At 39.2% G+C, this 16444-nt stretch overlaps 1 protein-coding gene across 1 annotated transcript; it reads left to right on the forward strand.

The window, feature by feature from the left end:
• Positions 1-9887: 9887 nt before the first annotated feature.
• LOC135478139 (uncharacterized) lies at positions 9888-10772 on the forward strand. Its single transcript, XM_064758410.1, has one exon. The coding sequence runs from the start codon at positions 9888-9890 to the stop codon at positions 10770-10772; it is 885 nt and encodes a 294-aa protein (XP_064614480.1).
• Positions 10773-16444: the final 5672 nt, after the last annotated feature.

The raw sequence follows: 16444 nt of genomic DNA on the forward strand, positions 1-16444 counted from the left end.
TTAAAATTCGCATTGTTCTATCGTTGTAAGACTTTGGAAATGTTGATATTTTAACATTTGCGTTTAAGAGCTTGGTATGATGTCAAACTATGTGAGATTGGGAAAGTTTTGCTCTTGATGACTGGATTACAGCTTGAGTATAGAACCAATCCCATTATTATGTGAATATGGTATATTTTATTTGAAGAACAAAGCTAAAATGATCGGTTTTCGTTTCAAATAATCTTGACTAACATGTCATTCAGATTCATGCCCTGAAAATTAGTAGGATAGAGTCATTCGTATCTTGGGTGGTATTTAAAAAGTAATCAATCATCACTTAATGATAACCAATCAATCAACCAACTGCCCACGGCTTAACATATACGGTGTATTATCGAAATCAGTTTGGTGTCCGTTCTATCTGTATCAAACGATGCTGTAGCAGAATATCTTATTTGGGCATATTCCCAGTATAGATTATTTGCTTCGTTTTAGATAATGATTTTCGTTTTAGGTAATCAACAGGTAAACAATAACAGCGTGGTAGCATAGCTGCGTGTATCCCCGTGTCCCCTCAGGCTCTATGTCGTGCGTGGCCGTATACACACCTCTGGCCAAGTCAACAGGTCCACGTGCCAGGCTTTACCCACAATGCTCCGGCGCTTGCCAAAATGTCATGTCTGCAACGTGTAATTTGATGTATTGATCCCTCAAAGGCGATTAAATAGGCTGTGATATATTTTAAAACAGGAGATACTTTTGGATTAGGTGATTCAAAATTATCATCGTCATTTTTTTTTAATCAGGAGAGTTAGCAATGTGTAATGTCGAAATGATGAAATTGTTGTCAATGTAACAAGTAACGGTTTAAAAAAGCATTAAAAGTAAAATGAAAATACGTTTTTTCAAGAATTACAAAACAACAGCAACACCAATAGCATGATTCTTAACATCTAAATAATTTGCACCAAATTAACACTTTTATATTTACCACGAGGGTTTTGTTGTCGCCACACGCTTGCTGTGAATCAAACAGATGCATGGACATATGTTAGATGAAATGCAGTATTCGTCACACCTTTTCACAAAAGCTGAGCGTGCTTAGAGGGTTTGAACCGAAACTTTCTATAATTCGCCCCCTCAGCTTACGGTCCTTAAGGTACTATTTTTTTGGGGTTTTTTTATTGAATGGATATAGATGACAACAGGTCGTGTTGATAGCAGATTATACAGGGTAACATCTTTATATCCGATTTACTAATTACTCTATTACATGTCAGTCACATACTCTTATTAGTCCGCTCTATAGAGAAAGCATTATTTGCCCAGAAAAAACTTCGACATTCTTTACTGAAATTGTTCATTAGGAAGGCCAATAAAATGCGTTTGTTAGATATTATTATATACAACAATACCAACAACGGCTTATACAGTCGTTTTAGGAGTACATGTACAAATTAAACATCGATCTTTATTTACGAACAGTTTTGTCATACTGGTTGGGGTAAAATCTGCCAAAAGACAACTAGTGGGCTTTCCTGCCAAAAGTGGTTTAGAGTTTGTTTAGATCACAAGATATCACATAGTCGCCTTGTCTGATAACAAAACATTCAAGCCTAGAAGACAGTCAGGCTCTGTAATATGTATGGTATGAGTTTAATGGCGGTTTTGTTCAATAGAAAACAATCGGCATATACTTGATACTAAGTCTGTTTAGTTCCCCGCGTTCCCACGCCAAACCACACGGATCTAATTGGAATCTTTGATCCGAATGATCTCCTTTGTTTTTTAGCAAACAACTGCTGATCTTGCTTTACGACAGAGCATTCATTAGCAATCAGTCAAGTGATGCTTTCCACAAACACTTAACAGCTGAATTGGCACCTTGGTCGGCCGTTCTTGCAGTGTTGTTTTAGTCCAGTTGTAATTAAAGGAGTTTCAGTGACTTTTCGCACCTCGTTCTCCACATGATGGTAACAGAGCCATGTTCGCTGCTGGGCTCAGGAGAATAACAACCATCAGTATTTCCCACGCATGTACAACCGATGGGAACTACAATGTCATCGCTACGAACACTGGCATTTGCTTTCCGTTATAAACTCTCTCAAATTTCACATTTCAAATCTACAAATCGCCAAGATATATGGCTGAAACATTCCAGACTTGACATCAGGCAATTAAAGCCCCATATTGTTCTTTAATACCACTGCATTTTACTTTATATATATTATATATACGTTATACCCACCGAAGTTTGCCTTTGTTTCATTTCATAAACAATTTGTTAGTACGGCATAAAACTATTATAATACGTACAAATAAATAGATATAATGGTCTGATACAGTTCTGAAATGTTCGAAATTAATTCATATGCCAGAACAAAGTTCAAATTATAAACAGTTAAAACAGCTTTAAATAAGTTTGGACTGATGACCTTTAGGTGTACATATTGAAAGCACATGCATAATACGGCAACTTATTCTTACCAGGTGAAATTGAAAACAGCAGTTATGTAAAATTAATTTTACTTAAATATAAATATTAATGCATCATTATTTAAATCTATTCGGATTTGTTTTCTTACCAATTTATTATTTCTATAATTATATTGCTTGCATTTAGATTAAAAGCGCTACATCTCGTACGATTCTACAAATAATATAAATGTGATAGTCTAGAAGTGAGTGTGAAGAGGGAGAGCCAGTGGAGTAAATATTAACATTCGTATATACCTTTCTTGGCATTTTTAACAAAAGAGTGTGGCTTTCTAGGACTCCTTGTCGTGCGAATGTCTTACTTTCTGTAGGTTTTATAAGGGAGCGTGGCAGGGATATTTTTAAATGCGAACCGTTTCCTAAAGAAATGTGCAATTTTTCTCCGAGTGATGCGGGGCGCAAAACTTGTTGATCATACATCACTGTGAGAGGCAAGAGTAAACAGGTGTCAATTACTCTAGATATGCATATCTTTCAATAGAACATTTCTGACAATTCGCTCGTTTTTATTTCATTCTCCCTTGGCATTTGTCCTGGCCGTTTAAATGTCTCTGTTATATTATTTTGTGTTTTTTGCCGTTATTGTTCTCTTCGGGATCGGGATATCGATCGACCGTGCCGAGACTGTCACGCTGTCAGCCATGTTGTTTAGACTGTGGTGTCAATCGATATCCCACAGCGAGTCCACTGGCTGCGCGCGCGCGTGGGAAACTGAATGTTTGACTGGTGGCCATGCCCACAGTCTCGTCCAGCCACGCGTGACTTCTGTGGTGAAAACGATACTAATTGCACTACTTACATAACAATAACTGTGTCGTCTTTGCTGTCTCACAAAGTAACCCAATTAACCCTGTTTCAGAAAAGACTTTTAATTGTTTTGTGTTAAAGTGTAGTTTTACACTAAATAGTGAAAAAGTGTCAATAGTAACTACAGTCTTATCTCCTTAATTATTCAGGTTAATGATTTTTAATGGTAGACTACCTGTTGATTGTTTCACTTACGCGACGGTCATCTGATATATGGAAACACTGAGGAAATACAGAGGAAATTTATTATAAGATTTTAGGCTAACACCTTTGAAGTGTTGCGACCTTTGCCGACTTCACCAGGCCGGATTTAACTTAAGTCAAACTAAGAAATGTTTATTTTTCTTAACACGTTAATTTACACGTAGGCAAACTTAAACAAGTGTTAGTTCAAAATTTGAAATCACTGGCCCGTTAGCGGTGTATTGTATCGAGGTTTTAAATCTGACTTTAAATTTGAAAATCATGTTCATGCATGGAGTTATTTGTGTTTTTTTTTTCTTATATAAATCGACACCAAAATATATGGTTTTTAAGGCCACTAAAATATACGCACACACCCGCCCACTTGCAATAGCGAGTATCCTGGTTGTGGGTGTTTGTTTTCGACAAATGTTGACAAGAGCTCAGTCATTGGCCCTACCTCATTTTTTGTTAACGATAGACTCAACAACTGTTTTGAAAAAGCAGCACTTTTGTTTTTCATTCGGCAAGCAGTGTAGGCAGTTCTAGTGAATAACGGTACATAAACTGTTCTATCCAAAACCATGTATATGGTACGTACCAATTTTCTGTGTAGAATTAAAGTCGCATAATAACTTTATTTGGTCCCAAAAACATCTTATAAATTAGGGATGGGTGGAAATATTTACAATTGTGATGTTTTGTTGGTTAGATCTGATTGCTGTACAAATGTACCAAATGCCTTCTTGTCTTTGTTCTACTAAATTTACTTCGGTAATCTCGCACAAAACTGCATACACAATAAAATATTGACATTCTGTCATCATAGTAAGAAGAAGGCGTATTCGACGGGCGGGTCACTGGGTACTATATGACGTAACCCAATACCCGCTAACTGCAGCGCAATATTGCAACTGAAACGACGGAATTTGTGGACTATGCCCATCTTTATTTTGCTAAAATTTCGACAAATATGACACTAGAAAACAGATGCACTGAGATAACTTCGTGACACCCAGGGGAGGTACCGTTGCCAGCCGTGCTATCTGACCCGTCCTCTGACGTACCGGCCGTCTTCCCACCTCCCACCATCTGCGACGACCGCCCGGTGGTAACCATTGTCCAGGTCCCCCACTCCTGCTCTCCCTGGACCGCGCAACGCCCGTTGAAATGTGACGCTGCCTAAACAACAGCCACTGTATTTTGTATCCAAACAAACTGAAAACAAACAGAGTGGGCCATTTTTACGTGAGCCAAAAACGTCTAAATATTTTTCCAACTTTGTGGGCGATGTTATTGTCATTTAGATGTCTCTTCATCACAATGATTCAAACAACAGCCACTGTGTTTTGTATCCAAACAAACTGAAAACAAACAGAGTGGGCCATTTTTACGTGAGCCAAAAACGTCTAAATATTTTTCCAACTTTGTGGGCGATGTTATTGTCATTTAGATGTCTCTTCATCACAATGATTCAAACAACAGCCACTGTGTTTTGTATCCAAACAAACTGAAAACAAACAGAGTGGGCCATTTTACGTGAGCCAAAAACGTCTAAATATTTTTCCAACTTTGTGGGCGATGTTACTGTCATTTAGATGTCTCTTCATCACAATGATTCAAAGTGTCCGAAAAATTTGAATGGTGCTACTTTTTGACATCGCTCTGGCGTCTATGTCGACCACCCTTTGAATTAACCTGTCTGCTAGGTTACATGTAATGGGATCATTGTAAAAAATAACGGTTTCTGTGTGTGAGCCACTGGAATTCAAACGGGGCACAGCATGACCTCGCTCACGACCTCATGCATGCGTTCCAGAAGCACAATCCCTACCAATTCCATGGGCAAAAAAGACAAAAAAAATTTGCTAAGAGTATTATATACGTCTTATTATATGTCGCAATAGCTGTGAAATAAATAACATTCATTCAAATAGAGATACTTGACATGTCTCCTATATTGGGTAGGTATTATGTGAACGGATTAAATATACATGCCATGATAGTTATGTTTAAAATACAAAGTCATACAGTTGTCATTCTGGATTAGACCATAGTTGAGGCCACAAAGTAGATCCGCTGATCGAAAAAGAATTACTCAGCTGTTCCGATGTATGATGACCGAAACACGTTATAGACGTTCTACAGGACAAACTGAATCTGTAATCCCAATTGTTTACAAGGCATGTGGTAATCTACAATCCTCGTTGATCAGAAATATGTATCTCCGTTGCGATTTTAATTGCAACTGTTCATATATCAAACTTGGCGATTTTATCCTGTGCAATGCATATACAGCCCCTATATTTTTCAAAGGGGTTCCGAATACAAGACTCAAGCAAGGATAACAATTTTGTGGAAGCGATAAAACCAGTGGGGGTTCGAATATCACAAGCAGTTAAATCACCATATGCATGATTTTCGCCGGCACAGTGCTGTAGTTGTAAGAGTGAAATAAAATGGGCGTTGGAATGATATAACTGTATGTCATAAACAAGTCTCAACAGCTGACATGCAAAAACACTCGAAATGTATCGCTTTGAGAATGACGTGCAATATATAGCGATGAGAAATAATACTCTGCGCCGGTGTGGTTTTTCCTATTTTATGCTTCAAATGCTTAACCAGTCCTTAATCAGCAATAAACTCCCCTATTAATGTGTCTGAGCTGCAAACCGATCCATGAATCAGTAAATAAACTAATTACGCAAAGGTTTAATGATGCCGTTCTTGATATTGACGTTTTCTTTTTCCGTACGATATAATGGAGTCACACTTTTTCCTTAGAAGACAAATTGCATTGAGGAGCATTTAAAGTAAAATATGAAATATTACCAAAGCGTTTTTGGTAATTTATTCTCTTTAAGCGATGAAGCGGTCTCGTAAAACACCTGTTCTTTTCAAACACAGTTAGGTAAAATTATCTCTGTTTACTTTCGTTTGATTGGTAATCGTTCATTAATTGCAGGTGAAAGGGAAAACAACACTTGAATTATTAATAAATGAAAGGTTTCAAAAAAGTACTCATTTGTTGATAATCGGTTTGAATAGAAGTGCTTTTATAAGACAATATACAACAAAGCATTCCCCCACTTACCTAATTGATTATAGCATTGCCGCGGCTAGGTTGCAACAATCCGACGAAAGCTGGGTGAGTGGGAGAGATTGTGCGGCCCTGCAGGGGGGGCAGGTAGAGGACATCTGCAGTGGTCTTCTAGTCCGCGGCGTTTTTTCATCTTTCCTTTCTTTCCAGAGTTTGTTTTTACAGCCATAACGTCTTGAGACAGATGAACAGGTGGATGAAATTGTAGACAGACACCAGCTGCATGAGAAAAACGAGAACACGGAAAAGAAAAGACAAAAATCCCATGTTGCCCACGTAGGTGTAGCAGAATAAAAGACCAGTGACTAGGAAATCTTCACAACGCTCTTTTTTATGGTGCAATGTTATTCAAAGATCAGTCGATAAGTGATACCATAATAAGAAATTTAAAAAGAAGCAAATGCAGATAACATAAACAACAGAAGGAGAGATACATTGTCTTAATATTCATTTTATTTGATTGATTGATTGATAGATTGATTGATTTTTTTTCATTGAACTGTAACGTTGTAGCCTACAGATACAAAACACAGTGGCTGTTGTTTGAATCATTGTGATGAAGAGACATCTAAATGACAATAACATCGCCCACAAAGTTGGAAAAATATTTAGACGTTTTTGGCTCACGTAAAAATGGCCAATCAATTGGTCAATGAAATAACATTAAAATGAATTTGTGAGTTTATCAATCCGCATGAGCGCAAATCAATCAAACCGTCCAATCCTTCTATTCTTTACTCAGTCAACAGGTGGGTATAATGGTAGTGAAATGAGTCGATCGGTGCATCAGTCACCATAACTGCATGCAAATCAACCAAACCAAGCAATCATCCTAATATGTACAAAACCTACAAGTTAAATAGCTGTAAATAAACCAGTCCGTAAACCAGTGCATCAGTCCGCATGTACGCAAATCTAAAGCACACAATAATTCTGTCATTTACTAAACTAACTGGTCAGAAGATAAGGTATACCAAATCTTCTTTCCTGGAAACACGTGAAAGGCAATAAGAAACTGAGACAAGTCGAAAACTTTCATTCGAAGAAGCTTTTTATAAATAATAATAACCAAACTGTACAAAATTTCACATACAAGTGGCCCTACAAGTTAAATAGCTGTAAATAAACCAGTCCGTAAACCAGTGCATCAGTCCGCATGTACGCAAATCTAAAGCACACAATAATTCTGTCATTTACTAAACTAACTGGTCAGAAGATAAGGTATACCAAATCTTCTTTCCTGGAAACACGTGAAAGGCAATAAGAAACTGAGACAAGTCGAAAACTTTCATTCGAAGAAGCTTTTTATAAATAATAATAACCAAACTGTACAAAATTTCACATAATAAATATACAAACTCTTTGTCATAAAGTCTCAGTATATACTTTGTACAAAATTATAGTCTTTATATACAGATACATGCATTGCTACTTGTAAGGCTTGCTTGATAAAAACATGTAAATTCTTAACAAATCTCTCACATAAATCATTTCACCGGATATCGGTTATACAAGTGTGCATAATGACGCTACGTTCAGACAAACACATAACAGAGATACAAACACATAACAGAGATACCTGTGTTGTGTACCAAACACAACACAGAGATACCATAATAAGAAATTTAAAAAGAAGCAAATGCAGATAACATAAACAACAGAAGGAGAGATACATTGTCTTAATATTCATTTTATTTGATTGATTGATTGATAGATTGATTGATTTTTTTTCATTGAACTGTAACGTTGTAGCCTACATTTGTTTCACTTATACGGCGGTGGCAACGCTTATGTACAGCAACACTCGAACTGTCTCAGTAGAAACTGACAAACTGTTGCCATAGTGTCAGCTACCCTAAAGCGATTTTCTTGATCTGTTCACCTATTCTTGCTATTGTTGTTAATAAGTAAATAAACAAAAACACGATTTGTTTATCTCTCCAATTTGCCACCATAAAAAAATTTACAGCATATACATTATCATTGGCTACAAACATATCAAAGCATGCGCACTGAGAGAGCAACAAAGGCGTGAATGTTTGCGATATTACAGATCGCATTTTAAATGAGATATGTTCTTTAAACCAAGGATAATACGTAACAGTAGACACACCTTGAATGTGTACGGGTGTATTTCTAGTATTGTAACTTCTGTAAGTATATAAATATATACAGATATACATGACCAGAATGATGTTTTGAAACACTGGGGTGTAGTGAGAGGGTAACGTATTTTCTTTTTTTGTGTGCTGTTCCCCTGCGATTTATCAACAACAGATATAGCGGATACTGATCTTGGATGAAATTTGATATTCGGCTATTCGTAGCTACACTTGGGATTGCGTGATGTTTACTTTGAAAGATTCAATGTTTTTTTTACTGTAATTGAATACCAGGGGTTTGTGTAGGAGAAGAGTTTGCTGAGCATGTCGATCGGACCAGGATAAGAACTACAGTGTTGCGAACCCTTGAACTGGAGGAGTTCGCAAGACCGAGACTTCCAATAAAACTCTCACCTCACAAGGCGCATATTGTCTCGAGTATTATACCCTGAAATAACGATGAAAGCCGATTTCTATTTGATTGTAATAGGCCAGGACGTATTGCTGCCAGTATCGAGTGACACTAGCTATGACAGCGAGTGAGGGTTCGGTGTACACGCTAAATTAGCCGGCCATAGTCCCGCTAGAGATCCAGTCATGCGAAACCGTCCCAGAGTTGGAGGGGGGAAATGCAGCCACTCGTTGACGAGTTGTCGTTTGTTGCTTTTCGGCTCCCGGGGAGCTAGGTTTGTGGGCGGGGCACGTGTCAGTCAACTGGTTGTCGCGTGCCCCGTCCAGCCCTCACCCCACCGCTCGATTAGAAAGCGTACGGCAAGCAGGGCATCACGTGACAGCGGTTATCTGCGTCCTGCTGCTATAAAAGTTTGTAGTTGGTGCAATGTCTGCATTCACGGCTTAGGCTTCCTTGCTCAGCCCTCACCTGTGCATTGAGAGTACCTCACTAAGGTGAGTCCTCATTCCGAACTCCACTTACCTCGATTTCCCTTGAACCGTAACCGTTAAAAGAGGTTGGTGTTGGATTACGGACATTGACTAACCCCCGTACACTTGATGAGGACCCCGCGCCCTGGGAGCCCAGCGAGATCAACAGGTGGGATCGTCACTAACCAATCGGTGTTGATCGCGAGGCTGTGGTGCAGATAAAAGCAACTGATCGACCAGGAATTGTCAGTTCGATCTTGTCTGATCATCGCAAGTGGATGAAAGGTGACCAAATTTTGTAACTGGACTTTAAACTTAACATCTCGTCCATAATGAGCAACGAAGATATGTCTATGGCTCCGGCCGGTTGGTCTAGCGATGTTTTCACGAACTACGATGACTTACAGCTAGGCGGTTTCGATTTGGACCTTGGATTTCAGGAAGGTATACCGGATGTATTTCACGACACTGTCCCCAACCTAGCAGTGGACTTTCACACGTACCCGCCCTCCCATGAGTCTGTAGACCTGATGACTTTGTCGTCAGCTGCAGCCTCAGACCTTTGCGATATCAGCCATTCTCACGCCAGTTCTATTAGTCCATTCCAAGACAGCAGCGTTTCCAGCGTACCGAGTTCATCGTCAAGTCCCGTGCAGTTTGAATCGTGGCCACTGGACAGCAGTCCTGTCAACGTCTTACCGCAGGGCTACCAACATCCCCAGTTTTATGAGACGAACTTCGTAAACGGTAGAAAGCGACGGGCTTGCGACGAACCGTGCCGGTTACCCCAGATGCCCGGCAATGTTGCTGTGCAAGCTGTTAACTTTCCCGTCTTTTCTACCGATGTCGCCAGTAAACCTAAGCGGAAAAGGGTCCAAAACGCACGCCAGAGGAAAGCAGCGAATGTACGGGAGAGAAAAAGGATGTTTCACCTCAACGAAGCCTTCGACAGCTTGAAAACCAAAGTACCCACCTTCAACTACGAGAAACGTCTGTCGAGAATCGAAACGCTTCGGCTGGCGATGACTTACATTTCCTTCATGTCGGACCTACTAGCAGGCAAGAAACCCAGCGAGATCTCGTTGAAGCCCGACGGCATGCTCAGCTCTGACAATTCCTTCACACTGGAAGACTTAGAAAACCTGAAACAATCTATTGCATCTTCGTACAATTCCGATGGCACGGAAAGTTCCGAATGTGGCTCGTCCAGTTCTTGATGATCACGTGAGCACGTAGTTGGTTTAAGCATCATAAGTGCATCAAAGACATTTACTGTTTTTATACACAACACATTCAGTCATAAAGCTTTGAACGTCGCCTCAGGCGAAATTATTCTCTCGTTTTTGTGTCAAGTATTATGCAAATTTAGTCATCGCACATTTATGTGTTTGTCTGAACGTAGCGTCATTATGCACACTTGTATAACCGATATCCGGTGAAATGATTTATGTGAGAGATTTGTTAAGAATTTACATGTTTTTATCAAGCAAGCCTTACAAGTAGCAATGCATGTATCTGTATATAAAGACTATAATTTTGTACAAAGTATATACTGAGACTTTATGACAAAGAGTTTGTATATTTATTATGTGAAATTTTGTACAGTTTGGTTATTATTATTTATAAAAAGCTTCTTCGAATGAAAGTTTTCGACTTGTCTCAGTTTCTTATTGCCTTTCACGTGTTTCCAGGAAAGAAGATTTGGTATACCTTATCTTCTGACCAGTTAGTTTAGTAAATGACAGAATTATTGTGTGCTTTAGATTTGCGTACATGCGGACTGATGCACTGGTTTACGGACTGGTTTATTTACAGCTATTTAACTTATAGGTTTTGTACATATTAGGATGATTGCTTGGTTTGGTTGATTTGCATGCAGTTATGGTGACTGATGCACCGATCGACTCATTTCACTACCATTATACCCACCTGTTGACTGAGTAAAGAATAGAAGGATTGGACGGTTTGATTGATTTGCGCTCATGCGGATTGATAAACTCACAAATTCATTTTAATGTTATTTCATTGACCAGTTGATTGAGCAAATATCAGAATGACATGATGGTTGATATGCACACCCTCAGACTGATAAAATTATCAGCTCATATTAAATGTTTCTTGAAGAGCCGCCCAGGTTTTCAAGCTTTCGTGATTGGCAATTTGAACGACCGCATTTCAGCGGTTGTGTGTGGACATTTGCTAACTATAACATACACTGTCGTCGCTAATCTGGTTTTGCTATATATATATATATATATATATATATATATATATATATATATATATACACATGGCCTAATCATGCACTGATTTTATTGCCATTTTTTTTTTAACTTTTGTGACTTGTCGGTTTATGAATCTTCCTATAGTAAAATCGATAGATAAGAAAAAATTTGCGAAAATTCGAGGAACAGATCCTAACTTGCGTAACCTTCAGCCAAAAAGTTAGACTTGTTAGTTTTTTTGTCTGTTTGTTCCACTGTAAAAGACAACAAAGCGGAAAAAACTGGATACAGCCTATACGGTCTGTATGTGACCCGTTTGTCTCTTTCGTTTAATGGTGATATGACTTTGTCCCCTTTCCAAAGGACTTCTCTGATGCACACACGCATTTGCACGTAGCACGGGACCACGTGGCACAATTTTGTATATGGGAAAGATCTCCAGAAGTTTGTCCATTCAGCCTATTAAGCACGACGTTAAACCCCAAGCACTCATTCACCCACTCACTCCATTCACCCTATCTATCTTTTGGGATGTTTAAAGAAAGTTCGCATTGAGCCTATTCAACTAAGTATATTTATTTACTTATTTATTTATTTCATCGGTGTTTTACGCTGTACTCAAGAATATTTCATTTATACGACGGCGGACGGAGGAAACCGGGCAAAGCCCGGGAGCAACCCACGACCACGATTCTATCAGCACCTGAAACATTAAATTTCACCCCCATCAGACAACATTCTCCTATTGTCACTGGACAGCAGCGATCACGTGAAGACGTGTATATTCACATTTCTTGCAGTCGATACCATGTGTCTGTTGACCAGGTTATCTCCCTTGGTTTCAGTGTGATAACAGTGCCATTAAGTAATAAAATAAATCGGATTCGTGTTTGGAACAAGAGAAAAAATATTGCTTGTCGTTTATCTGTCTTGCAACACCTACATTTGCACGTTTAGAATTTCGAATTTGTATCCGGCATATTTGAAAACTCTGAAATGATATCAATGTACCAGGAACAAATACTGCTATACCACGCTTATCAGCTTATTGTATTGGGATGACTTGAGTTGGATTTGAAGCTATTGTCAAATTGCATGATCTACAACTATATAGTCCCAATGGCCAGCCTGGTTCAAATTTACATTTAAGACTTCCATAACTCCGGTTTCGGCATTTAAGAGCTCCACGTGTATGCTGAGAATAAACGTGACCAAGCTGTGTATTATAAACATGGACGCCATATCGTATATATATGTGTGTAGAAAAAAAACGATTAATTAACCCAAATAAATTTTTGCCAGTCCCAGGAACATTCAGGTAGTCTTACTCTTTTCTTTGTTATATACTGACATTTTATTCAGTATACATGCACAGATTTATCCTGGCGGAAGGGGATGTGGCCAAGTGCTTTTAAGGGTTGGCGTCTTTCGCTAGAACACTCGGCGTGGGTGTGCACACCTGACCTCGGCCAAGCAGCCTGCGGATTAACTCGCTCCCAATATTCGTAAAATCCTAGTGACATTATTGAAAACGAGCGATTATTCCTGTACGGCCATTGATGAATACATGTTGTCTTTCATCAGTATGGCGTGCATATCCATGCTTCACACGTGGAAAGAGGGCCAGTAACTTGCGCAAGGTCGATGGTTTGCCCCCAGGCACTCTGGATTCCTCCAGAATAAAAACTGACTGCCGTCGTATAAGACAAAAGTTCTTGAGGATATGGTGTCAAAGTAAATAAATGCATTGGATAGGTTTGCAGGCATTGCCTTTTCCAATCACAACTTCGTTCCTATCGGCCAGTTAAAATTTTACCTGTAAGCACATGTAACTTAACGCATCGATGAAGGTATGGTAGCCGTATAGCCCCTTCTCGTTAATTGCCGAAGGCTAAGTACTTGCATATTAACGTGGCATTACAGTGGGTACTCCAGTTTCGACGTTATGAATACATGTAATAATACTTTGGGTTTTCAGTTATATGACGACGAGGAGTCATTATTGACGTTACAGCGTCAAGGTGATGCATAAATTTGCTTACTATGTTCTCAATAAAGTCTTGGCGTTCTGCATTAAGGGGATAGTGCGTTGACCGCTTGACCCAGTATCAGTACAATGGTGGGGACGCTTTCTTGCCTTCGGTAAGGCGTCTCAGTGAAGCAGCACTAGAGCGGTGGAAATCCGTCCTGCAACAAGGAGGCACATTGTATGCATTCTAAGGCCACCTTCGTCGCCAATTGAGTGAAAAATTACGACAGTTAAGTAAGACGTTAAACCCCATGCACTCAATCTCTCTCAATAAAGTCTCTCACTATATACTTTGAAAACAACAACAACAAAACAGGGAACTTATGAGGTCAAACAAATATACGAGGGATCAAATATTTGTAATTTTTGTTGTTATATCACTTATACCATTAATAAAATCGATTACCAACTTCGTGGTCCTGGGGCCTTCTGGGTCTTATCTATGTACACAGAATGTTGGCCCCGAGATGAAGCCGCAGACCAGATCAAGCCATCCAAGTTTGATCCATGCATAGGCTGCTCGCAGCTTTTCGTCTTTTTTGTCTCTTTCAATAAAGAGGCGATAAATCAAATTTCGTTTATTTCTGTTTGCGTCCTAAATCTTGTACAAGTCGAAAGCATAAAAGTTTTCTAAATGAGACAAAACTTTTGTCGCTGGACCAGAAATTTGCGACGGCTGAAAATTGTAGACAGTTGTCGTGGGATAAGAAGAAAACGTGAAAAGCAACCACCTGATATAATTAACATCTTGAATGTGACTTTTTCTGATATTGTCGCCCATCTAGCACTCCTATAGCGTGGACTTGTGTGAAGACACGTGCCGAATCTCTCATTTTTTTTCAAAGATAAATCTGGGGATCTCTCTTTTGGCAGGACCGCCTTTCAAATAACAAAAATGAGTTCTTTTTGGGGCATCTGAAGCTTAGAGATTCGGCGAAGCGCGGTGAATTTGAGAGTCAATGGGGCTCAAGTTTTGACCATTCGGTGTATCAATGGGTGGCACAATTGTCCCCTCCCTTGCACTCGTGTTTAACCCCCACTCTTTTATCTGGCTCTTTGTGCGATCAAGTATGGCCTATGATGGCGTCGAGTAAAAAGAAATTCACAAAAAAATGCGCAATCTGCAAAGGTGTCTTTTGCTGCACGGTTACATTTAGATGGACAGCTTTCCCTCGGTCTTTGTCCAGACGTCAGTGGACTGTCTTTGTGTTGTAAAGAGTTCGTGGATATTGTATGCATGCAGAGTCATCCAGAATGCAGCAAAATGACATTAGGTACATCAGCACATCATTCGGGCGAGGATCTTTTTCAAATATGTGGCGATAAAATACAGGGAGAAATGTTAACACACTGTGATTGGTCCTCTGACGGATTTTTTTGCACCTTATTATGTAAATGTTTAAATTAAGAAAACATTTCGCCACAAGGGTGTTCCAGCACTTTAATATTTGACTGGTATACTCAAGAATATATCACTTATACGACGGCTGACAGCATTATTATGGAAGCAAACTGGACAGAGCATGAGGGAAACCCGCGACCATCTGCTGGTTGCTGGTAGACGCTAAGTAACTGATATTCTACAGATGTGATATGCAATTTTCATCCAGTCGTATACAGTTGCGGCTTGCAGAGAAGCATGCATCGTTTTCTGTTATAGCCTTATTTGTCTACTACTGTAGTGTCTTTTGGATGCGTGCACACCAGAAAGTGTGACGCGCCCTACAAGAAAGAACAAATGACTACAGGTCATTGAACCGCTTTGTTAAAGGAGGAAACGGGTTTTATCAGTTCCCCGTTGAAAGAACTATTACGTTCTTCTCCCCATAGCCCAGTACAGTACATGTACATGACTATACAGGCTTATACCCTTCATATTCCACGAAAATAGTCATTTATAGTCGTGTATCACCAGAGGCCGTATACGAATCATCGGGTATGGCAGCGATATACCCGGTGCTGATATGAACAACGTTTATAAACTGCTATCGAGCTACCTCTATGCATTGGCATACTGATATGTTACTGCATGGTGTGCATTTCCACTCGTGACGTAAACAACTATAAATATGAACGCCATACTAAGGAAGTGGTCTTAAAAAAACGATTCCAAAAATCGGGTGTATCGTCGACAGTTTATTGTCTCATCTAGCAACCCTCAATTTATTTATAATTTGGTGAATGATCTCAACACTATATGCATCCTAAATCTAATAAAGTATAAATCTAAACTATGCTGTTTTCAATAAATTATACTTATACTCTGAACGCGTATATTCTGTGTGTTATATACACAGCGTGTTTTAAGGTCGGTGTTACTGTCACTCCCGATATATGTCGGTTTATTTCTCTGACTTTATCATAACTGGCCGTATCGTGTTGGGATTACACGAAGTAGTTTAAGCTTGACATTTTCATAAAGCCCTTTTTCATAAAGAATACTCATACAATCTCAGAAGGCACAAACACCTATAACACATAAAAGATTGAAAGATGTGGGTGTTTTTATATATGTAAGTCGTAGATGAAATGTAGCCTTTACGTCCCCTGAAACATTAATTATATTCAAAACGCATCGCCTTGCCAGGGTTTGGTATAGCACGAAGGCGTGCTTACACTGAATAATATGAGAATG

The sequence above is a fragment of the Liolophura sinensis genome, chromosome 11, assembly GCF_032854445.1.
Source record: "Liolophura sinensis isolate JHLJ2023 chromosome 11, CUHK_Ljap_v2, whole genome shotgun sequence".
In the NCBI taxonomy this organism is placed as follows: Eukaryota; Metazoa; Mollusca; class Polyplacophora; order Chitonida; family Chitonidae; genus Liolophura; species Liolophura sinensis.